Source organism: Procambarus clarkii, chromosome 47 (assembly GCF_040958095.1).
Source record: "Procambarus clarkii isolate CNS0578487 chromosome 47, FALCON_Pclarkii_2.0, whole genome shotgun sequence".
Classification (NCBI taxonomy): Eukaryota; Metazoa; Arthropoda; class Malacostraca; order Decapoda; family Cambaridae; genus Procambarus; species Procambarus clarkii.
Window position 1 is genome coordinate 33,150,119 of NC_091196.1, and position 24,910 is coordinate 33,175,028.

A 24,910-nucleotide genomic window follows, 5' to 3' on the forward strand; every position below is an offset into this window, starting at 1 on the left:
GGCGGCGGGTGATGTAGAGGGGCGGCGGGTGATGTAGAGGGGCGGCGGGTGATGTAGAGGGGCGGCGGGTGATGTAGAGGGGCGGCGGGTGATGTAGAGGGGCGGCGGGTGATGTAGAGTGGCGGCGGGTGATGTAGAGGGGCGAATATATTAATATAATATAGTGACGAATATATAAATATTCAAAATATTCAGGATAAACCCGGAAGAAAATGTAAATTTTTGCCCAATTAATGAAAGGGAAATTACAACTCAAGTCGATAACAGAGCTGCAGCACTACTCCCGACGCAAACAATAGACCTTAACAACATACGCGATGACTGCCACCTTATGAAACACATAACCATTGCAGAGGTCCATAAAACAATTAAGAGGTTACAAGAACAAGGCGCCGGTCAATAGCAGGATAAATAAGATGGTATTATCCAACCTACCAGTGATTGCACTCCATCAATACACACGTATAGTAAATGCAGCTCTTGCATCTGGACTATTCCCCACATACTTCAAGAATGCCACAATAAGATTAATCCCCAAGCCAGGTAAACCCCCAACACCCAAACTGAAAATTACAGGCCAATTTCCCTCCTCGAAGTACCAGGTAAAATATTCGAAAAAATTATCAATCAGAGACTTGTGAAGTACATGGAGGAGGAAGGGAAGTATAACACCAGGCAGCATGGGTTTAGAAACCGCAGAGGGGCCCATACAGCTATAGCCCTGATCTACCAGCATATAGCAGAGGGGCCCATACAGCTATAGCCCTGATCTACCAGCATATAGCAGAGGGGCCCATACAGCTATAGCCCTGATCTACGAGCATATAGCCAACGCAGTGTCGAAAAAAGATCAGTGTAATATAGTGCTTAGGGACGTCTCGAAAGCCTTCGACAAAGTGTGGCACACAGGCCTAAAATATAAGATATCTGAACTAGGGCTTCCTGAGAGATTTACTGCTACTCTCTGCAGCTTTATAGACAATAGAACTGCTAGGCTTAATATCGGCAGCTACTTGGGTGACGTAATAGAACTGAAAAGTGGAGTACCACAAGGAAGCTGCCTCTCCCCCACACTATTCAACATATATACAGCTGACCTACCCCAACCCCAGCATGGAGAATACATCACATACGCTGACGATGTCACCCAAATAATTTGCCAACCGGGCCCATCAAAGCCGCTACTAGCCGACAAGACCAAGGCAGCAATTGAACTCATAAACAACTTTGAGAAGCAATGGAAAATTAGCACCAACAAACAAAAGTTTCAGATAATACACATTGCGAAAAGAAACCCGGACCCCATCATCCTTGACAACCATCCGATCCAATATGCGGAGGTAGGCAGAATACTGGGACTTATGATCAATAGAACAGGGATACAAACTCATGTACGGGACCGACTAAACAAAGCCAAAACAGCATTAGGAAAACTGAGGAGATTCCGAAGCCTCAGTACTAACATAGTTCGGCAGCATCTAGAATATCCCCCAGTACCACTACACACCATAAAGAAAACTAACATGCAGAAACTGCAAGCAGTACAAAATAAGGCGCTAAGGAGAGCAGCAAAACACCGTCCACCATATGATCAGACAATCCAGGAGCTCCACGAACTCCTGAACATACAGCCACTAAACATCAGACTGCAGCACCAAGCCATCAGGGTGTGGAACACCATCCTAATGTTAGAGGACCCAATGTTAGAAAGATTACTCCAAGATGAGACGCCCCGCTCCCACAGCTGGTGGCCCAAGATGAGACGCCCCGCTCCCACAGCTGGTGGCCCAAGATGAGACGCCCCGCTCCCACAGCTGGTGACCCAAGATGAGAAGCCCCGCTCCCACAGCTGGTGGCCCAAGATGAGACGCCCCACTCCCACAGCTGGTGGCCCAAGATGAGATGCCCCGCTCCCACAGCTGGTGGCCCAAGATGAGACGCCCCGCTCCCACAGCTGGTCGCCCAAGATGAGACGCCCCACTCCCACAGCTGGTGACCCAAGATGAGACGCCCCGCTCCCACAGCTGGTGGCCCAAGATGAGACGCCTCGCTCCCACAGCTGGTGGCCCAAGATGAGACGCCCCGCTCCCACAGCTGGTGGCCCAAGATGAGACGCCCCGCTCCCACAGCTGGTGGCCCAAGATGAGAAGCCCCACTCCCACAGCTGGTCGCCCAAGATGAGACGCCCCACTCCCACAGCTGGTGGCCCAAGATGAGACGCCCCGCTCCCACAGCTGGTGGCCCAAGATGAGACGCCCCGCTCCCACAGCTGGTCGCCCAAGATGAGACGCCCCGCTCCCACAGCTGGTGACCCAAGATGAGAAGCCCCACTCCCACAGCTGGTGGCCCAAGATGAGACGCCCCACTCCCACAGCTGGTGGCCCAAGATGAGACGCCCCGCTCCCACAGCTGGTGGCCGAAGATGAGACGCCCCGCTCCCACAGCTGGTCGCCCAAGATGAGACGCCCCACTCCCACAGCTGGTGGCCCAAGATGAGACGCCCCACTCCCACAGCTGGTGGCCCAAGATGAGACGCCCCGCTCCCACAGCTGGTGGCCCAAGATGAGACGCCCCGCTCCCACAGCTGGTGGCCCAAGATGAGACGCCCCACTCCCACAGCTGGTGGCCCAAGATGAGACGCCCCACTCCCACAGCTGGTGGCCCAAAAGCCTCGATTCACTAGATGAAAACCCAGCCCCACAGTATATAATTCCCAGATGAAATACTGACCAGATACCCCATAATTGAAAAATTGAGTATGTATGTGTGTATGTATGTGTATATGTATGTGTGTGTGTGCATATGCATATATGTATATATATATACGTATGTATATGTGTATGGGTGAGTATATGTATGTATTTATGTGTATGTATGAACAACTCGATAACTAATAATAATAAAATAAAGAGCCTTAAACAGAACAACATGTGTGAAAAAAGCAGAACATGTCCAACGCTGCACTCTATGCCAACAACGACGAGGAAGGCTGTGTAGGGAAATAGAAATGATCGAGCTGAAGCTGAGACAATCATATAGAATCCAAGAGTAACAACGGTAGCAAAAGGCCATAAGGGAAAGAGAGAGGAACCCGAATACTTTTTTCTCGTATGTAAAAACTAGAACAAAAACGGCATCCACCATTGGACCCTTGCGCAAGGCTGATGGAACTTTCACAAATGACAAGAAAGAAATGAGTGAAATACTGAGGCTTCATTACGATTCTGTTTACAATGAACCTCTGAACACATTAAAGACCAGTCATCCAAATGATTTTTTCATGAATGTGACATGAACCTGGAACCACATATCAGATGTCACCCCTAACCCCACTGGACTTTGAAGTAGCCATAGAGAGCGTGCCCATGCACTCTGCACCTGACCCACACTCCTGGAATTCTATATTCATCAAGAACTTCAAAACATCACTATCACAAGCCCTCGACATCTTTAGGAGACGGAGCCTAGATACTAGAACAGGGGGGATATTAATAGGATATTAAAAATATCAACACAAGACAGAACACGAAACAATGGGTATAAATTGGATAAGTTTAGATTTAGGAAAGATTTGGGTAAATAGTGGTTCAGTAACAGGGTTGTTGATTTGTGGAACCAATTGCCATGTAACGTGGTGGAGGTGGGGTCCATCGATTGTTTCAAGCGCGGGTTGGACATGTATATGAGTGGGATTGGGTGGTTATAAATAGGAGCTGCCTCGTATGGGCCAATAGGCCTTCTGCAGTTGCCTTTGTTCTTATGTTTTTATGTACTGGTGTCTTTCCTGCTTGATGGGGTTCTGGGAGTTCTTCTCCCCAAGCCCGGTCCGAGGCCAGGCTTGACTTGTGAGAGTTTGGTCCACCAGGCTGTTGCTTGGAGCGGCCCGCAGGCCCACCACACTCCGGCACTCCTTGAAGAAAACTATCTAGTTTTCTCTTGAAGATGTCCACGGTTGTTCCGGCAATATTTCTTATACTCGCTGTGAGGATGTTGAACAACCGTGGACCTCCCAACCCGTTCTCGCATTTGCTTATAGTCAATATTTGGCTTATTAATAAGTGCATATGTGACATACTAATTTATTGTGAATATTTGAGTTTACCTTGAAAAGCTGAATAGAAAACCCCGACCTAGCCTAACCTTCTTAGTATGTTAAAATAAGCATCTTATTGCTTCTTAATTACAATTAATACTTAACCTATACCTATATTGATATTACAGTTTTATAAAAATATTAAAACAAAAGTAAAATATTTAAATAAATTGTAAAGTAACTCAGGATATTGGCAAATTTTGTATAAAATCTCTATTGTATAATAAAACTGAAAAAAGAAATTTCGAATAATAAAACTGGTGTATAGCAAATCGGTAGGAAAAGTTTGTACCTTAAAAACAAAATATAACTTGGAATACACCACATATGTACTTATTAATAAGCCAAATATTGACTGTAAGCAATAAGTCATATATGTACTGTCTTGTGCGAGAGCGGGTTGGCCCTCCACCTGACGGAGCCGTGTCACCACCACCATGGTCTCCGACACACGCCAGCAGTAACATTTCTAATGTTATTCAGATTTGAGTCTCACTTAGACCATGCGGCTGTGTCGGGCGTGTTCACGCTCACTTCATTTACGCGTGAAGAGTGGATGACAAAAGTATAAGGTCTTTATGGAGAGATTAATTATATTTTTTAGTAAACCAAATAAAGACATGAGTGAAGTAGACCAAGGGGGGACCTTTATAAGGTATATACCAGCAGGATACAGCTGCTGTGTGGATAATCAAGTCAGGGCACGAGTTTAGTTGGGGGGGGGGGGCAGATGAAACTATTCAACGACTGCCTCAAGATGACCCTCAAAGACCTGGTAATCAACCCCAGCACTTAGGAGTCACTTGGTCAGGGCCCTCCAACTTGGTGAAGCAAAGTCACCGGAGGCCGCACCATAGGGGCCGCACCATAGGGGCCTCACTACAGGGGCCTCACCATAGGGGCCTCACCATAGGGGCCTCACCATAGGGGCCTCACCACAAGGGCCCCTCACCATAGGGGCCTCACTACAAGGGGCCTCGTAGCCTGGTGGATAGCGCGCAGGACTCGTAATTCTGTGGCGCGGGTTCGATTCCCGCACGAGGCAGAAACAAATGGGCAAAGTTTCTTTCACCCTAAGTGCCCCTGTTACCTAGCAGTAAATAGGTACCTGGGAGTTAGTCAGCTGTCACGGGCTGTTTCCTGGGGTGTGTGTGTGTGTGTGGTGTGGGAAAAAAAAAAAAAAAAAAAAAAAATAGTAGTTAGTAAACAGTTGATTGACAGTTGAGAGGCGGGCCGAAAGAGCAAAGCTCAACCCCCGCAAAAACACAACTAGTACACAACTAGTAAACACTGGGGCCCCTCACCACAGTGAGGCAGTGACTATGCACAAAGCTGGAGCCACCTGGGCCAGTACAGCAGGGCCCACTGAGGCGCGTGCCGTGGGTGGGGGGGGAGCCGTGCACACCAGGGCCTCGTAACAGGCACTGGTGTCATCATCTGACACACACACACACACACCTGCCACCTCCTAGTTGGTAGTGACGTCATGGATGGTCATCTTAAGACTCATAAGGACGAACATCGCCGCCACCAAACACAACACGAAACAAGTAAGTTTTAATTCAGTTAAGACCTGGGTAAATACTGGTTTGGGAATAGTTTTGATTTATGGAACAGATGACTGAGGCTCATAACAGATCTCTAAACTGTTCTAAACGCAGGCTTGCTTGATACCTGCTTGATGGGGTTCTGGGAGTTGTTCTACTCCCCAAGCCCGGCCCGAGACCTGATACATTCCTGTTAATTAGGGTTGGTATAAAGAGCCAGTTACCTGGCATAGAGCAATAAGCGCCTACACTTTCCTCTACGTTAACTGCTACTGACAGGTCGTCTGTCAACACACAAATATTACCACATTAATTAAACTAAAATTAGGGTTAACTAGTGTAATACAATATTCTGTTTACGTCTGATAAACACTAAAGAGTAAACAGTAGTGAAGACGAGCTTAGGCAGGCAGATGTTGCGGGGGTGATGGGGGGGGGTGAGGGGTGATGGGGGGAGGGGGGTGATGAGGGGTGATGGGAGGGGGGGTGGTGAGGGGTGATGGGGGGGGGTGATGAGGGGTGATGGGAGGGGGGTGGTGAGGGGTGATGGGAGGGGGGTGGTGATGAGGGGTGATGAGGGGTGATGGGAGGGGGGGTGATGAGGGGTGATGGGGGAGGGGGGGTGGTGAGGGGTGATGGGGGAGGGGGGGGTGGTGAGGGGTGATGGGAGGGGGGGTGATGAGGGGTGATGGGAGGGGGGGGGGGGGGTGTAAGGTCAGGCCGGGGCGACACTATCCAGGGAGGGGCGGGGCCTGGAGACATGACTCCGTTACCTGTGTACCTTCTCACCTGACCCCTACCTTACTACTTACACCCCCATCCCGTCCACCCCCCCAACACCCCGCCACCCAACACCCAACTGCCACCCCGCCACACCCCACCCCTACTCCCCGCCACCCAGGGTGCCTAAAACCGTGCGCGACATCGGCGGAGATGGATGATTGACGGATGACTGACGGATGAGCGTGATTTATCGCCGGCTAATCGTGAAGGCGCTCGCGTACGCGACCCGGGTGCGGGTGTCCGGTTACCCCCCCCCCCCAATCTCCTCCCTTCTCGCTGCGATATTAAGTGAGGGTCAACTATATTTTATAGACTCTAGCTCTTGGACCGTGGTCTTTCTTGCTAGCTTTAAACAGTCGTTTTGTAGGTAGTAAACTCCTGTTCACTCCAGTATACGTTTTGATAGTTATATGAGTAGGATTGGAGGAGGATTCACTCGCCTCTACTCACTCGTCCACAAGTTTTACGTCGGGGATCAATGACACAGAGGCCCAGTCTCTTAAGTGGATGAGTTCCACTATTGAGTACTGGGCTGATGAGTATTGGGCAGCACATACCACCACCCACCACCACCACCACCACCCATCACCACCCGCCCGCCGCCACCCACCACCACTACCCACCACCACTCGCCACCACCCACCACCACTCGCCACCACCCATCACCACCCACCAGCACCACCCCCCCCCCACCGCCGGCTGCCACACTGTGGAGGAGTGGTGTTAACCTTCGACCCTCACCCTCTAGAAATAACTATACATTCCATTCAAATTCCCGTCATTCTCCTGACGGGAGAATGGGCCGTCCGCCCACCCGGTGTCAGCAAGGCGGACGGCCCGCCCGGTGTCAGCAAGGCGGACGGCCCGCCCGGTGTCAGCAAGGCGGACGGCCCGCCCGGTGTCAGCAAGGCGGACGGCCCGCCCGGTGTCAGCAAGGCGGACGCCATCAACCCTTGATGGCGTCATGTGTTATACAATTCCCAACACTGATCACTACAAGAGAAATACGAAAATAAAGATAAGCCTATGGACAAGTGCCCGAGCCGACAGCACCGAATCACCTTCTGTGGTTGTTCAATAAACCCCTGAACTCTTATGTTTAACACATCTCTAGCCCTGGCCATGGAGGACACAAGAAAATGTATATATGCTGGTTAGCATTGTAAATGTGTGGCCACGTCTGTGGTAGAAAATAGTAATAATAAAAAAAAAAAATCCTACTCCCCGGGCCGACAGTACCTACTCCCTGGGCCGACAGTACCTACTCCCCGGGCCGACAGTACCTACTCCCCGGGCCGACAGTACCTACTCCCCGGGCCGACAGCAGCTACTCCCCGGGCCGACAGTACCTACTCCCCGGGCCGACAGTACCTACTCCCCGGGCCGACAGTACCTACTCCCCGGGCCGACAGCAGCTACTCCCCGGGCCGACAGTACCTACTCCCCGGGCCGACAGCAGCTACTCCCCGGGCCGACAGTACCTACTCCCCGGGCCGACAGCAGCTACTCCCCGGGCCGACAGTACCTACTCCCCGGGCCGACAGCAGCTACTCCCCGGGCCGACAGTACCTACTCCCCGGGGCCGACAGTACCTACTCTCCCGGGGCCGACAGTACCTACTCTCCCGGGGCCGACAGTACCTACTCTCCCGGGGCCGACAGTACCTACTCTCCCCGGGGCAACAGTACCTACTCCCCGGGGCATACAAATGATCTAAGGTCGTTAATCCACCCTCCAAACCCCCTGTTTTTTTTAATGAAAAGCAGTTTACACACGACTGATGACGTCCGAACACTTTCCGGAACAAGTGCTTTGCTCACGTCCTCTGTTGGAACCACAATTCTATAAACCGTCCCCCAAACAAAGACCCAAAAGTGATTCCATTCCTCCTCCCCATATGATCAGATACCTGATCAACCAGGCTGTGACTCATACGTCAGGCTGCGAGCAGCCGCGTCTAACAGCCTGGTTGATCAGTCCAGCAACCAGGAGGCCTGGTCGACGACCGGGCCGCGGGGACACTAAGCCCCGGAAGCACCTCAAGGTAGCCTCCCCCCCCCCCCGTTTATGAATAAAAAACGGTTTACACACGACTCGACTGACGAAGTTCGAACACTTCCGGAACAAGTGTTTCACTGACGAATTTTGTTCGAACCACAACGCTGTAAATGCTTCACCCACGTACTACAAATAATCGCCAACAGAACCTAAACACCTAACATAACCTAACCTATGCCTATATATGCACAATATGCTAATATATTATAATATTAATTTATATTTGAGAAAATTCTCGTTTTGAATGAACAGCATGTAAAAATTTATGAATGCTTCTGTGGGGTCGACCGCTGGATGTAATGGACTTGAGTCGAGGACGGGTTGGTAAATGCTTCACTCACCTACTTCAATACAAATAATCGCCAACAGAACTTAAAACACCTAACCTAACCTACGCCTAACTATACATAGAATTTGTATGTATAATAATAATTTATATTTGAGAACATTTTTAATACACAATGATAAAATTGCTGCATGCGTGTGGGGAGGACGGCCGCTGCTTTAACCAGCCTAGCGTGATGACGGGTTGAAGAGTGAAGGGTACTCACGTGTGCTATACCGTTGACGCCGTAGCCGGAATTGACGAAACCCTGAAATGTAGAAACATGGGAGTGAATAGTGGTAAGTACCTGTGCGTCCTCGTCAACTAATGATACTCCGCCCAAGTGAAACACAAACAAACAACACTTAGTGGGCCAGCCAGAGGCTTAGGGCCCCGCACAGTGGGCCAGCCAGAGGCTTAGGGCCCCGCACAGTGGGCCAGCCAGAGGCTTAGGGCCCGCCCAGTGGGCCAGCCAGAGGCTTAGGGCCCCGCACAGTGGGCCAGCCAGAGGCTTAGGGCCCGCACAGTGGGCCAGCCAGAGGCTTAGGGCCCGCCCAGTGGGCCAGCCAGAGGCTTAGGGCCCCGCACAGTGGGCCAGCCAGAGGCTTAGGGCCCCGCACAGTGGGCCAGCCAGAGGCTTAGGGCCCCGCACAGTGGGCCAGCCAGAGGCTTAGGGCCCCGCACAGTGGGCCAGCCAGAGGCTTAGGGCCCGCACAGTGGGCCAGCCAGAGGCTTAGGGCCCGCACAGTGGGCCAGCCAGAGGCTTAGGGCCCGCACAGTGGGCCAGCCAGAGGCTTAGGGCCCGCACAGTGGGCCAGCCAGAGGCTTAGGGCCCGCACAGTGGGCCAGCCAGAGGCTTAGGGCCCGCACAGTGGGCCAGCCAGAGGCTTAGGGCCCGCACAGTGGGCCAGCCAGAGGCTTAGGGCCCGCACAGTGGGCCAGCCAGAGGCTTAGGGCCCGCACAGTGGGCCAGCCAGAGGCTTAGGGCCCGCCCAGTGGGCCAGCCAGAGGCTTAGGGCCCGCCCAGTGGGCCAGCCAGAGGCTTAGGGCCCCGCACAGTGGGCCAGCCAGAGGCTTAGGGCCCGCACAGTGGGCCAGCCAGAGGCTTAGGGCCCGCACAGTGGGCCAGCCAGAGGCTTAGGGCCCGCACAGTGGGCCAGCCAGAGGCTTAGGGCCCGCACAGTGGGCCAGCCAGAGGCTTAGGGCCCGCACAGTGGGCCAGCCAGAGGCTTAGGGCCCGCACAGTGGGCCAGCCAGAGGCTTAGGGCCCCGCACAGTGGGCCAGCCAGAGGCTTAGGGCCCGCACAGTGGGCCAGCCAGAGGCTTAGGGCCCGCCCAGTGGGCCAGCCAGAGGCTTAGGGCCCCGCACAGTGGGCCAGCCAGAGGCTTAGGGCCCGCACAGTGGGCCAGCCAGAGGCTTAGGGCCCGCACAGTGGGCCAGCCAGAGGCTTAGGGCCCGCACAGTGGGCCAGCCAGAGGCTTAGGGCCCGCACAGTGGGCCAGCCAGAGGCTTAGGGCCCGCACAGGAATATCCCTGCAAAAAAAAAAAAAAAAAAAAAGCAGCGGGGCAAGCGGTAGGGGCTACGGTGAGCCCGTGGTGGACTTCCCTGGCACAGGAGCGGGACTGTGACACCCTCTAAAGCCTCTATTTATGACTGAACGACACTTTACACACGACTCAACTGATGAGGTTCGTGTGCGTCTGGACCCGTGCGTCGTCCCTGACCTCGGCTCCACCCTCACCTCTACACATGCTTCATATACAGCAAATACCAATAATCACCAACACATCCTAACCGCTTAAGTTAGGCCTATGCAACACATTCCTGTATGAAATAATAAAACTTTATATTATTTAAAAACACACACATTTGTAAACGTAGTAAGATTAGAATGGTCGCAGCTCCTGGACGAGCCTAGCCTGAGGACAGGTCGCACAAATATAACACTATACATGGCCTAAAACAATGACATTGTTGTGGCAGCCCTCCACCCCTGTTGTGGCAGCCCTCCACCCCTGTTGTGGCAGCCCTCCACACCTGTTGTGGCAGCCCTCCACCCCTGTTGTGGCAGCCCTCCACCCCTGTTGTGGCAGCCCTCCACACCTGTTGTGGCAGCCCTCCACACCTGTTGTGGCAGCCCTCCACACCTGTTGTGGCAGCCCTCCACACCTGTTGTGGCAGCCCTCCACCCCTGTTGTGGCAGCCCTCCACCCCTGTTGTGGCAGCCCTCCACCCCTGTTGTAGCAGCCCTCCACCCCTGTTGTAGCAGCCCTCCACCCCTGTTGTAGCAGCCCTCCACCCCTGTTGTAGCAGCCCTCCACCCCTGTTGTGGCAGCCCTCCACCCCTGTTGTGGCAGCCCTCCACCCCTGTTGTGGCAGCCCTCCACACCTGTTGTGGCAGCCCTCCACCCCTGTTGTAGCAGCCCTCCACCCCTGTTGTAGCAGCCCTCCACCCCTGTTGTAGCAGCCCTCCACCCCTGTTGTGGCAGCCCTCCACCCCTGTTGTGGCAGCCCTCCACCCCTGTTGTGGCAGCCCTCCACACCTGTTGTGGCAGCCCTCCACCCCTGTTGTGGCAGCCCTCCACCCCTGTTGTGGCAGCCCTCCACCCCTGTTGTGGCAGCCCTCCACACCTGTTGTGGCAGCCCTCCACACCTGTTGTAGCAGCCCTCCACACCTGTTGTAGCAGCCCTCCACACCTGTTGTAGCAGCCCTCCACCCCTGTTGTAGGATATGTGGCAGGTTGAGGGGACAGGGGGAACATACAACACTGCAGGTAACACAACATACAACACTGCAGGTAACACAACACTGCAGGTAACACAACACTGCAGGTAACACAACACACAACACTGCAGGTAACACAACATACAACACTGCAGGTAACACAACACACAACACTGCAGGTAACACAACACACAACACTGCAGGTAACACAACATACAACACTGCAGGTAACACAACATACAACACTGCAGGTAACACAACACTCAACACTGCAGGTAACACAACACACAACACTGCAGGTAACACAACACACAACACTGCAGGTAACACAACATACAACACTGCAGGTAACACAACACTGCAGGTAACACAACACTCAACACTGCAGGTAACACAACATACAACACTGCAGGTAACACAACATACAACACTGCAGGTAACATACAACACTGCAGGTAACACAACACTCAACACTGCAGGTAACACAACATACAACACTGCAGGTAACACAACACTGCAGGTAACACAACACTCAACACTGCAGGTAACACAACATACAACACTGCAGGTAACACAACACTCAACACTGCAGGTAACACAACACTCAACACTGCAGGTAACGCAACACTCAACACTGCAGGTAACACAACACTCAACACTGCAGGTAACACAACACTCAACACTGCAGGTAACACAACATACAACACTGCAGGTAACACAACACTCAACACTGCAGGTAACACAACACTCAACACTGCAGGTAACACAACATACAACACTGCAGGTAACACAACACTCAACACTGCAGGTAACACAATACTGCAGGTAACACAACATACAACACTGCAGGTAACACAACACTCAACACTGCAGGTAACACAACACTCAACACTGCAGGTAACACAACATACAACACTGCAGGTAACACAACATACAACACTGCAGGTAACACAACACACAACACTGCAGGTAACACAACATACAACACTGCAGGTAACACAACACTCAACACTGCAGGTAACACAACATACAACACTGCAGGTAACACAACACACAACACTGCAGGTAACACAACATACAACACTGCAGGTAACACAACACTGCAGGTAACACAACACACAACACTGCAGGTAACACAACATACAACACTGCAGGTAACACAACATACAACACTGCAGGTAACACAACACTGCAGGTAACACAACACACAACACTGCAGGTAACACAACATACAACACTGCAGGTAACATACAACACTGCAGGTAACACAACACTGCAGGTAACACAACACACAACACTGCAGGTAACACAACATACAACACTGCAGGTAACATACAACACTGCAGGTAACACAACACTGCAGGTAACACAACATACAACACTGCAGGTAACACAACACTGCAGGTAACACAACATACAACACTGCAGGTAACACAACACTGCAGGTAACACAACACTCAACACTGCAGGTAACACAACACTGCAGGTAACACAACATACAACACTGCAGGTAACACAACACTGCAGGTAACACAACACTGCAGGTAACACAACACTCAACACTGCAGGTAACACAACATACAACACTGCAGGTAACACAACACTGCAGGTAACACAACACTGCAGGTAACACAACACACAACACTGCAGGTAACACAACATACAACACTGCAGGTAACACAACACTGCAGGTAACACAACACTCAACACTGCAGGTAACACAACATACAACACTGCAGGTAACACAACACTGCAGGTAACACAACACTGCAGGTAACACAACACTGCAGGTAACACAACACACAACACTGCAGGTAACACAACATACAACACTGCAGGTAACATACAACACTGCAGGTAACACAACACTCAACACTGCAGGTAACACAACATACAACACTGCAGGTAACACAACATACAACACTGCAGGTAACACAACATACAACACTGCAGGTAACACAACATACAACACTGCAGGTAACACAACATACAACACTGCAGGTAACACAACATACAACACTGCAGGTAACACAACACACAACACTGCAGGTAACACAACACTCAACACTGCAGGTAACACAACATACAACACTGCAGGTAACACAACATACAACACTGCAGGTAACACAACATACAACACTGCAGGTAACACAACATACAACACTGCAGGTAACACAACACACAACACTGCAGGTAACACAACATACAACACTGCAGGTAACACAACACTGCAGGTAACACAACACACAACACTGCAGGTAACACAACATACAACACTGCAGGTAACACAACATACAACACTGCAGGTAACACAACACTGCAGGTAACACAACACTCAACACTGCAGGTAACACAACATACAACACTGCAGGTAACATACAACACTGCAGGTAACACAACACTGCAGGTAACACAACACTCAACACTGCAGGTAACACAACATACAACACTGCAGGTAACATACAACACTGCAGGTAACATACAACACTGCAGGTAACATACAACACTGCAGGTAACACAACACTGCAGGTAACACAACACTCAACACTGCAGGTAACACAACATACAACACTGCAGGTAACACAACACTCAACACTGCAGGTAACACAACATACAACACTGCAGGTAACACAACATACAACACTGCAGGTAACACAACATACAACACTGCAGGTAACACAACAAACAACACTGCAGGTAACACAACACACAACACTGCAGGTAACACAACATACAACACTGCAGGTAACACAACATACAACACTGCAGGTAACACAACATACAACACTGCAGGTAACACAACATACAACACTGCAGGTAACACAACATACAACACTGCAGGTAACACAACACTGCAGGTAACACAGCATACAACACTGCAGGTAACACAACATACAACACTGCAGGTAACACAACATACAACACTGCAGGTAACACAACATACAACACTGCAGGTAACACAACACACAACACTGCAGGTAACACAACATACAACACTGCAGGTAACACAACACACAACACTGCAGGTAACACAACATACAACACTGCAGGTAACACAACACACAACACTGCAGGTAACACAACATACAACACTCAACACTGCAGGTAACACAACATACAACACTGCAGGTAACACAACACTGCAGGTAACACAACACTGCAGGTAACACAACACACAACACTGCAGGTAACACAACATACAACACTGCAGGTAACACAACACTGCAGGTAACACAACATACAACACTGCAGGTAACACAACACTCAACACTGCAGGTAACACAACATACAACACTGCAGGTAACACAACATACAACACTGCAGGTAACACAACATACAACACTGCAGGTAACACAACACACAACACTGCAGGTAACACAACATACAACACTGCAGGTAACACAACATACAACACTGCAGGTAACACAACACACAACACTGCAGGTAACACAACATACAACACTCAACACTGCAGGTAACACAACATACAACACTGCAGGTAACACAACATACAACACTGCAGGTAACACAACATACAACACTGCAGGTAACACAACACACAACACTGCAGGTAACACAACATACAACACTGCAGGTAACACAACACACAACACTGCAGGTAACACAACACACAACACTGCAGGTAACACAACATACAACACTCAACACTGCAGGTAACACAACACTCAACACTGCAGGTAACACAACATACAACACTGCAGGTAACACAACATACAACACTGCAGGTAACACAACACACAACACTGCAGGTAACACAACATACAACACTCAACACTGCAGGTAACACAACACTCAACACTGCAGGTAACACAACATACAACACTCAACACTGCAGGTAACACAACACTCAACACTGCAGGTAACACAACATACAACACTGCAGGTAACACAACACACAACACTGCAGGTAACACAACATACAACACTGCAGGTAACACAACATACAACACTGCAGGTAACACAACATACAACACTGCAGGTAACACAACATACAACACTCAACACTGCAGGTAACACAACACTCAACACTGCAGGTAACACAACATACAACACTGCAGGTAACACAACACACAACACTGCAGGTAACACAACATACAACACTGCAGGTAACACAACATACAACACTGCAGGTAACACAACATACAACACTGCAGGTAACACAACACTCAACACTGCAGGTAACACAACATACAACACTGCAGGTAACACAACACTCAACACTGCAGGTAACACAACATACAACACTGCAGGTAACACAACACACAACACTGCAGGTAACACAACATACAACACTGCAGGTAACACAACATACAACACTGCAGGTAACACAACACACAACACTGCAGGTAACACAACATACAACACTGCAGGTAACACAACACTGCAGGTAACACAACACTGCAGGTAACACAACACTGCAGGTAACACAACACTGCAGGTAACACAACACTGCAGGTAACACAACATACAACACTGCAGGTAACACAACATACAACACTGCAGGTAACACAACATACAACACTGCAGGTAACACAACATACAACACTGCAGGTAACACAACACACAACACTGCAGGTAACACAACATACAACACTGCAGGTAACACAACATACAACACTGCAGGTAACACAACACTCAACACTGCAGGTAACACAACATACAACACTGCAGGTAACACAACACACAACACTGCAGGTAACACAACACTCAACACTGCAGGTAACACAACACTCAACACTGCAGGTAACACAACATACAACACTGCAGGTAACACAACACACAACACTGCAGGTAACACAACATACAACACTGCAGGTAACACAACACTCAACACTGCAGGTAACACAACACTCAACACTGCAGGTAACACAACATACAACACTGCAGGTAACACAACACACAACACTGCAGGTAACACAACATACAACACTGCAGGTAACACAACACTCAACACTGCAGGTAACACAACACTCAACACTGCAGGTAACACAACATACAACACTGCAGGTAACACAACATACAACACTGCAGGTAACACAACACTCAACACTGCAGGTAACACAACATACAACACTGCAGGTAACACAACATACAACACTGCAGGTAACACAACACACAACACTGCAGGTAACACAACACTCAACACTGCAGGTAACACAACATACAACACTGCAGGTAACACAACACTCAACACTGCAGGTAACACAACATACAACACTGCAGGTAACACAACATACAACACTGCAGGTAACACAACATACAACACTGCAGGTAACACAACATACAACACTGCAGGTAACACAACACACAACACTGCAGGTAACACAACATACAACACTGCAGGTAACACAACATACAACACTGCAGGTAACACAACATACAACACTGCAGGTAACACAACACTCAACACTGCAGGTAACACAACATACAACACTGCAGGTAACACAACACACAACACTGCAGGTAACACAACATACAACACTGCAGGTAACACAACACTGCAGGTAACACAACATACAACACTGCAGGTAACACAACATACAACACTGCAGGTAACACAACACTCAACACTGCAGGTAACACAACATACAACACTGCAGGTAACACAACATACAACACTGCAGGTAACACAACATACAACACTGCAGGTAACACAACATACAACACTGCAGGTAACACAACATACAACACTGCAGGTAACACAACATACAACACTCAACACTGCAGGTAACACAACATACAACACTGCAGGTAACACAACATACAACACTGCAGGTAACACAACACTCAACACTGCAGGTAACACAGGTAACACACCACGTAACACTGCAGGTAACACAACACTTAACACTGCAGGTAACACAGGTAACACACCACTTAACACTGCAGGTAACACAGGTAACACACCACTTAACACTGCAGGTAACACAGGTAACACACCACTTAACACTGCAGGTAACACAGGTAACACACCACTTAACACTGCAGGTAACACAGGTAACACAACACTTAACACTGCAGGTAACACAGGTAACACAACACTTAACACTGCAGGTAACACAGGTAACACAACATACAAGTCACACACTGTGGGCCAGAGTGCTCCCTGCTCCTGGGTATACCCTCACCACCACCTTACCATTCTCACACCTCCATACAACATGTGCTACACTACTTGTGGGGGGGGGGCAAGGAGAGAGTTGAGGAATGGGGCAGAGGGAGAGTGGGAGGAGCGAGGGGGGGTGAGGGGGGGTGAGGGGGGGTGAGGGGGGACAAAATGAATGGATTAAATGGGACGAAGATGATTGTGGAGGGGGAGAAATAAAGATAGGATGAGGGAGAGGAGAGAGTTTAGGGGAGGAAGAGAGAGGACGGGGGAGGAAGAGAGGAAGCGGGAGGGCGGGGGGGGGGGGGGGGGGGGCAGTGCGTTGCGCTTGAGTTTTTTGTCGATATTTCTTTTACCGTGACGACCTTGCCCTTTAATATTACAGCTGCCAGGCTCCCAACTCCCAGGCGGCGCCCGGGAGCTGGAGCCCACTGTTCTGGAGCACCCATGTGCCTTACAGAGGTGCTGGCCTCCCCACTCCCCTCCCCAGCGGTGCTGGCCTCCCCCCCTCCCCAGCGGTGCTGGCCTTACCCCCCTCCCCAGCGGTGCTGGCCTCCCCCCTCCCCTCCCCAGCGGTGCTGGCCTCCTCCCCCCTCCCCTCCCCAGCGGTGCTGGCCTCCTCCCCCCTCCCCTCCCCAGCGGTGCTGGCCTCCTCCCCCCTCCCCTCCCCAGCGGTGCTGGCCTCCTCCCCCCTCCCCTCCCCAGCGGTGCTGGCCTCCTCCCCCCTCCCCTCCCCAGCGGTGCTGGCCTCCTCCCCCCTCCCCTCCCCAGCGGTGCTGGCCTCCTCCCCCCTCCCCTCCCCAGCGGTGCTGGCCTCCTCCCCCCTCCCCTCCCCAGCGGTGCTGGCCTCCTCCCCCCCTCCCCTCCCCAGCGGTGCTGGCCTCCTCCCCTCTCCCCTCCCCAGCGGTGCTGGCCTCCTCCCCCCTCCCCTCCCCAGCGGTGCTGGCCTCCTCCCCCCTCCCCTCCCCAGCGGTGCTGGCCTCCTCCCCCCTCCCCCCTCCCCTCCCCAGCGGTGCTGGCTTCCCCCTCCCCTCCCCAGCGGTGCTGGCCTCCCCCCTCTCCTCCCCAGCGGTGCTGGCCTCCTCCCCCCTCCCCAGCGGTGCTGGCCTCCCCCCTCCCCTCCCCAGCGGTGCTGGCCTCCTCCCCCCTCCCCAGCGGTGCTGGCCTCTCCCCCCCTCCCCAGCGGTGCTGGCCTCCCCCCCCTCCCCAGCGGTGCTGGCCTCTCCCCCCCTCCCCAGCGGTGCTGGCCTCCCCCCCTCCCCAGCGGTGCTGGCCTCTCCCCCCCTCCCCAGCGGTGCTGGCCTCCCCAGCGGTGCTGGCCTCTCCCCCCCCTCCCCAGCGGTGCTGGCCTCCTCCCCCCTCCCCAGCGGTGCTGGCCTCCCCCTTCCCCGACCCCAGCGGTGCTGGCCTCCCCCTTCCCCGACCCCAGCGGTGCTGCCCCCCCCCCTCCAACAGAGCCTGGCACCTGGTAAAGGTGACGTCAACAGTTGCCATATTGGCTCACAACAACACCCACTATTTTTACACTGCTGGCAACACTCTCCATCTGCCACAGTAATCACTAGTCTCACTTAACTAACAAACTATTCTCATACTAAGGAATATAATTAACTATGGCTCGAACCCAGGTCTAAGAATATACTCAAATTATAGTGATGTAGTGATGCAGTAGTGTTAAGTGTTTAGGAGATGGTGGGGGGGGGGGGGTTTAAAGAGGATGACGAGGGATAGGTGAAGGGAAGATGAGAAATGCGAAATACAGTGAAAGTTATGACACCGGGCGGGCCGTCCGCCTTGCTGACGCCGGGCGGGCCGTCCGCCTTGCTGACGCCGGGCGGGCCGTCCGCCTTGCTGACGCCGGGCGGGCCGTCCGCCTTGCTGACGCCGGGCGGGCCGTCCGCCTTGCTGACGCCGGGCGGGCCGTCCGCCTTGCTGACGCCGGGCGGGCCGTCCGCCTTGCTGACACGATGTGTGTGTGTTGGCAGCTAACCTGGTTGATGGGGTTCTGGGAGTTCTACTCACCAAGCCCGGCCCGAGGCCAGGCTTGACTTGTGAGAGTTTGGTCTACCAGGTTGTTGCTTGGAGCGGCCCACATACCCACCACAGCCCGGTTGGTCCGGCCCTCCTTGAAGAAAACATGAAAATATTCTAGTTTGTCCACGGTTGTTCCGGCAATATTTCTGATGCTCGCTGGGAGGACGTTGAACCGCGGACCTCTGATGTTTATACAGTGTTCTCTGATTGTGCCTATGGCACCTCTGCTCTTCACTGGTTCTATTCTGTATTTTCTTCCATATCGTTCACTCCAGTACTTTGTTATTTTACTGTGTAGATTTGGTACTTGGCCCTCCAGTATCTTCCAGGTGTATATTATTTGGTATCTCTCTCGTCTCCTTTCTAGTGAGTACATTTGGAGAGCTTTGAGACGATCCCAATAATTTAGGTGCTTTACCTCGTCTATGCGTGCCGTATAGAGCTTAGCTTATAGAGCTCTCTCTTGTCAGGGAGCTATATGTGTGTGTGAAAGGTTCTTCACATGTGTTTCACCATATATAGATATCTATAGATAAATACTGTGTAGCATTCATATACACACTCCGATGCTTCCACGCGTATTATTCCAATAATAATAATAATACAATTATATATATATATACAATATTCTAATTATTGGGAGAGGGATTTCTGGTCAGTATTTCGGAATTATATACTGTGGGGCGGGGTTTTCATCTAGTAAATCGAGGCTCTTCGGCCACCAGCTGTGGGAGCGGGGCGTCTCATCTTGGGCAACCAGCTGTGGGAGTGGGGCGTCTCATCTTGGGCCACCAGCTGTGGGAGTGGGGAGTCTCATCTTGGGCCACCAGCTGTGGGAGTGGGGCGTCTCATCTTGGGCTACCAGCTGTGGGAGTGGGGAGTCTCATCTTGGGCTACCAGCTGTGGGAGTGGGGCGTCTCATCTTGGGCCACCAGCTGTGGGAGTGGGGAGTCTCATCTTGGGCTACCAGCTGTGGGAGTGGGGCGTCTCATCTTGGGCCACCAGCTGTGGGAGTGGGGCGTCTCATCTTGGGCCACCAACTGTGGGAGTGGGGCGTCTCATCTTGGGCCACCAGCTGTGGGAGCGGGGCGTCTCATCTTGGGCCACCAGCTGTGGGAGTGGGGCGTCTCATCTTGGGCCACCAGCTGTGGGAGTGGGGCGTCTCATCTTGGGCTACCAGCTGTGGGAGTGGGGAGTCTCATCTTGGGCTACCAGCTGTGGGAGTGGGGCGTCTCATCTTGGGCCACCAGCTGTGGGAGTGGGGCGTCTCGTCTTGGGCCACCAGCTGTGGGAGTGGGGCGTCTCATCTTGGGCCACCAGCTGTGGGAGTGGGGCGTCTCATCTTGGGCCACCAGCTGTGGGAGTGGGGAGTCTCATCTTGGGCTACCAGCTGTGGGAGCGGGGCGTCTCATCTTGGGCCACCAGCTGTGGGAGTGGGGAGTCTCATCTTGGGCTACCAGCTGTGGGAGTGGGGCGTCTCATCTTGGGCTACCAGCTGTGGGAGTGGGGAGTCTCATCTTGGGCTACCAGCTGTGGGAGTGGGGCGTCTCATCTTGGGCCACCAGCTGTGGGAGCGGGGCGTCTCATCTTGGGCCACCAGCTGTGGGAGCGGGGCGTCTCATCTTGGGCCACCAGCTGTGGGAGCGGGGCGTCTCATCTTGGGCCACCAGCTGTGGGAGTGGGGCATCTCATCTTGGAGTAATCTTTCTAACATTGGGTCCTCTAACATTAGGACGGTGTTCCACACCCTGATGGCTTGGTGCTGCAGTCTGATGTTTAGTGGCTGTATGTTCAGGAGTTCGTGGAGCTCCTGGATTGTCTGATCATATGGTGGACGGTGTTTTGCTGCTCTCCTTAGCGCCTTATTTTGTACTGCTTGCAGTTTCTGCATGTTAGTTTTCTTTATGGTGTGTAGTGGTACTGGGGCATACTCTAGATGCGGCCGTACTAGAGCCTTATATAGGTGTATCTGTATGTTTGTACTGAGGCTTCGGAATCTCCTCAGTTTTCCTAAGGTGCTTTTGTTGTATTTAGTCGTCCTCTTACGTGATTGTTTTATCCCTGTTCTGTTGATCATAAGTCCCAGTATTCTGCCGACCTCCGCATATTGGATCGGCTGGTTATCAAGGATGATGGGGTCCGGGTTTCTTTTCGCAATGTGTATTATCTGAAACTTTTGTTTGTTGGTGCTAATTTTCCATTGCTTCTCAAAGTTGTTTATGAGTTCAATTGCCGCCTTGGTCTTGTCGGCTAGTAGCGGCTTTAATGGTCCCGGTTGGCAAATTATTTGTGTGACATCGTCAGCGTATGTGATGTATTCTCCATGTTGGGGTTGGGGTAGGTCAGCTGTATATATGTTGAGCGGTGTGGGAGAGAGGCAGCTTCCTTGTGGTACTCCACTTTTCAGTTCTATTACGTCACCCAAGTAGCTGCCAATAGCAGTTGTGTAGTCTATAAAGCTGCAGAGAGTAGCAGTAAATCTCTCAGGAAGCCCTAGTTCAGATATCTTATATTTTAGGCCTGTGTGCCACACTTTGTCGAAGGCTTTCGAGACGTCCCTAAGCACTATATTACACTGATCTTTTTTCGACACTGCGTTGGCTATATGCTGGTAGATCAGGGCTATAGCTGTATGGGCCCCTCTGCTATATGCTGGTAGATCAGGGCTATAGCTGTATGGGCCCCTCTGCTATATGCTGGTAGATCAGGGCTATAGCTGTATGGGCCCCTCTGCGGTTTCTAAACCCATGCTGCCTGGTGTTATACTTCCCTTCCTCCTCCATGTACTTCACAAGTCTCTGATTGATAATTTTTTCGAATGTTTTGCCTGGTACTTCGAGGAGGGAAATTGGCCTGTAGTTTTCAGTTTGGGTGTTGGGGGTTTACCTGGCTTGGGGATTAATCTTATTGTGGCATTTTTGAAGTATGTGGGGAATAGTCCAGATGCAAGAGCTGCATTTATTATACGTGTGTATTGATGGAGTGCAATCACTGGTAGGTTGGATAATACCATCTTATTTATCTTGCTGTGGCCCGGCGCCTTGTTCTTGTAACCTCTTAATTGTTTTGTGGACCTCTGCAATGGTTATGTGTTTAATAAGGTGGCATTGATGGTTAATGTTGTTAAGGTCTACTGTTTGCGTCGGGGAGCTCTGTTATCGACTACAGTTGTAATTAACCTTTTGTTGACGGGGCAAAAGTTTACATTTTCTTCCGGGTTTATCGTCAATATTTTCTCCAGAACTTCCTGTATTCCTGTTCTTGTTCTCTCTCCTCGTAGAGTATATTACCTGAGGCGTCTATGATGTAGGGTGTTCCTCGACCCAGTTTCTTATCAGAGTTTTTACTTTTTTTCCAAAACTTTCCTTAATTTCTGTAGTAGACTTGAACTTTGCTTATTATGTCATCCCATTTTTTGGTGTACTCTGTTTTGCATAGATCTTGCAGCTCCCTTTGTAATTTTATGATCTCCTCCGTCCACCCATTGTGGGTTATGAGTTGTAGAAGATTGTTATGTCTGGTTTACAGTGTTGTGAGTGCCTCAGTGGCGTGGGGGGGGGGGGGGGGAGCATTATATGGTGGGCTACGGGGATATGATTACTGTTCTATGGCGCTCTTCAACACACGTAGGACTCTGCAGCCCGCTCACACCCCACACACACACACACACACACACACACCTCAAGCTACAGAGAGCAAACACACTCCTCAAGCTGTAGGTTACAGACACACAGGTATAAGCTGTAGGAACAAGCTTAGAAGACAGAAGTGAACATCTAAGACCAGGGAGGCCGCAATCACGAAACAGTTACGCAAGAACGTACCAAACTGGTCGTTCTTATCGCCGTCTTGGTTACGTGGTGATTCAGGCAGGTATTTACGAACGCCCCCGCCTCCTAGTGAGCCTCGCCCCCCCCCCCTCATGCCACTTCCAACTTAACGTAAACCAGATATATGTCAAGTTTCTAAACTACATAAAGATGTAGTTTTCACTTGCGAAAAGGATGTTAACTACCTTACACAACCAGGAGCGGTGTAGAGAGCCTTGGTGTGTGGGGGCCCCGGACGGCTCCCATCCTCCCGCCAACATATACTGTGTCCCTAACTTGTATTGTGTAAGTGTCAGAAAAGCACAGTCAATGTGCTTTTCCGACATACCTGGACCATACCTGGAGAGGGTTTCAGGAGTTCTACTACGCCCTGAGCTCCGGCGTGAGGCCAAGCTCGACTTGCGGTAACTTGGTCCACCAGGCTGTTACTCGGAGCGGCCCGCAGGCCCACATATCCACTACAGCATGGTTGGTCCGGCACTTCTTGCAAGAACCTGTTCAAGTGCCTCTTGAATACATCCACCTTCGTTCCAGCAATATTCCTAATGCTTGCTGGGAGGGTGTTGAACAGCTGTGGACCTCTCATGTTCAGTGTCCTCTGATCGTGTCTATGGCGCACCTACTCTTCACTGGTTCTATTCTGCATTTCCTTCCGTATCTTTCGTTCAGTATGTTGTTATTCTACTGACAAAATATGCCTTCCAGTATCTTCCATGCATATATTATTTGGGATTTTCTCGTCTCCTTTCCAAAGAGAACATTTTGAGAGCTTTTTGACGGTCCCAATAATTTAGATGTTTCATCGTGTCAATGCGTGCCGTATATGTTCTCTGTATTCCCTCTAATTCAGAGATCTCTCCCGCTCTGAAAGGTTAAGTGAGTACTGAGCAATACTCAAGACGGGACAGTACCAGTGGTTTAAATAGTATTAGCATTGTTGTGTGGTCTCTGAATTTGAACGTTCTCATAAACCATCCTATCATTTTCCTGGCCGCCGCCGCTATGTTAGCTCGGTTATGTTCACTAAATGTCAGGTCGTCAGACATCATAATTCCCAGATCCTTTACCTGTTTCTTTCCTTCTATGAGTAGATGTGATTGCGTCCTATACACCCTGTGTTTCGTTCAGGTTCCTCGCTTCTATAATATCCTTTCCTGGAACTTATCCCCGTTAAACATCATGTTATTTTCTTTTGCCCAATCGAAGACTTTATTTATATCTGCTTGTAGTTTTTCAGTGTTTTTTTACAGTTGCAATTTTCACGCTAATTTTTGTATCTGCAAAGGATGACACGAAGCTGTGACTAGTATTTTTGTGTATATCCGAGATAAGAATGAGACATAGCAAAAGTGCCAGGACTGTGCCCTGAGGTACAGAGCTTTTCAC

The 24,910-nt window shown here is 51.0% G+C and overlaps 1 protein-coding gene across 15 annotated transcripts in view; it reads right to left on the reverse strand.

Annotated features, from left to right (window-relative positions):
• Window positions 1-24,910, reverse strand: part of LOC123762900 (single-stranded DNA-binding protein 3) — an 871,787-nt gene that overhangs the window by 646,655 nt on the left and 200,222 nt on the right. For all 15 annotated transcript variants that reach the window (XR_011222292.1, XR_011222291.1, XR_011222293.1 and 12 more), the window contains exon 5: window positions 9,033-9,074. Coding sequence is in view for 12 of the 15 variants with exons in the window: in XM_069302207.1 (XP_069158308.1) it covers window positions 9,033-9,074 (42 nt within the window). In the remaining 3 variants the exon portion in view is untranslated. The remainder of the gene's footprint in view (window positions 1-9,032; window positions 9,075-24,910) is intronic.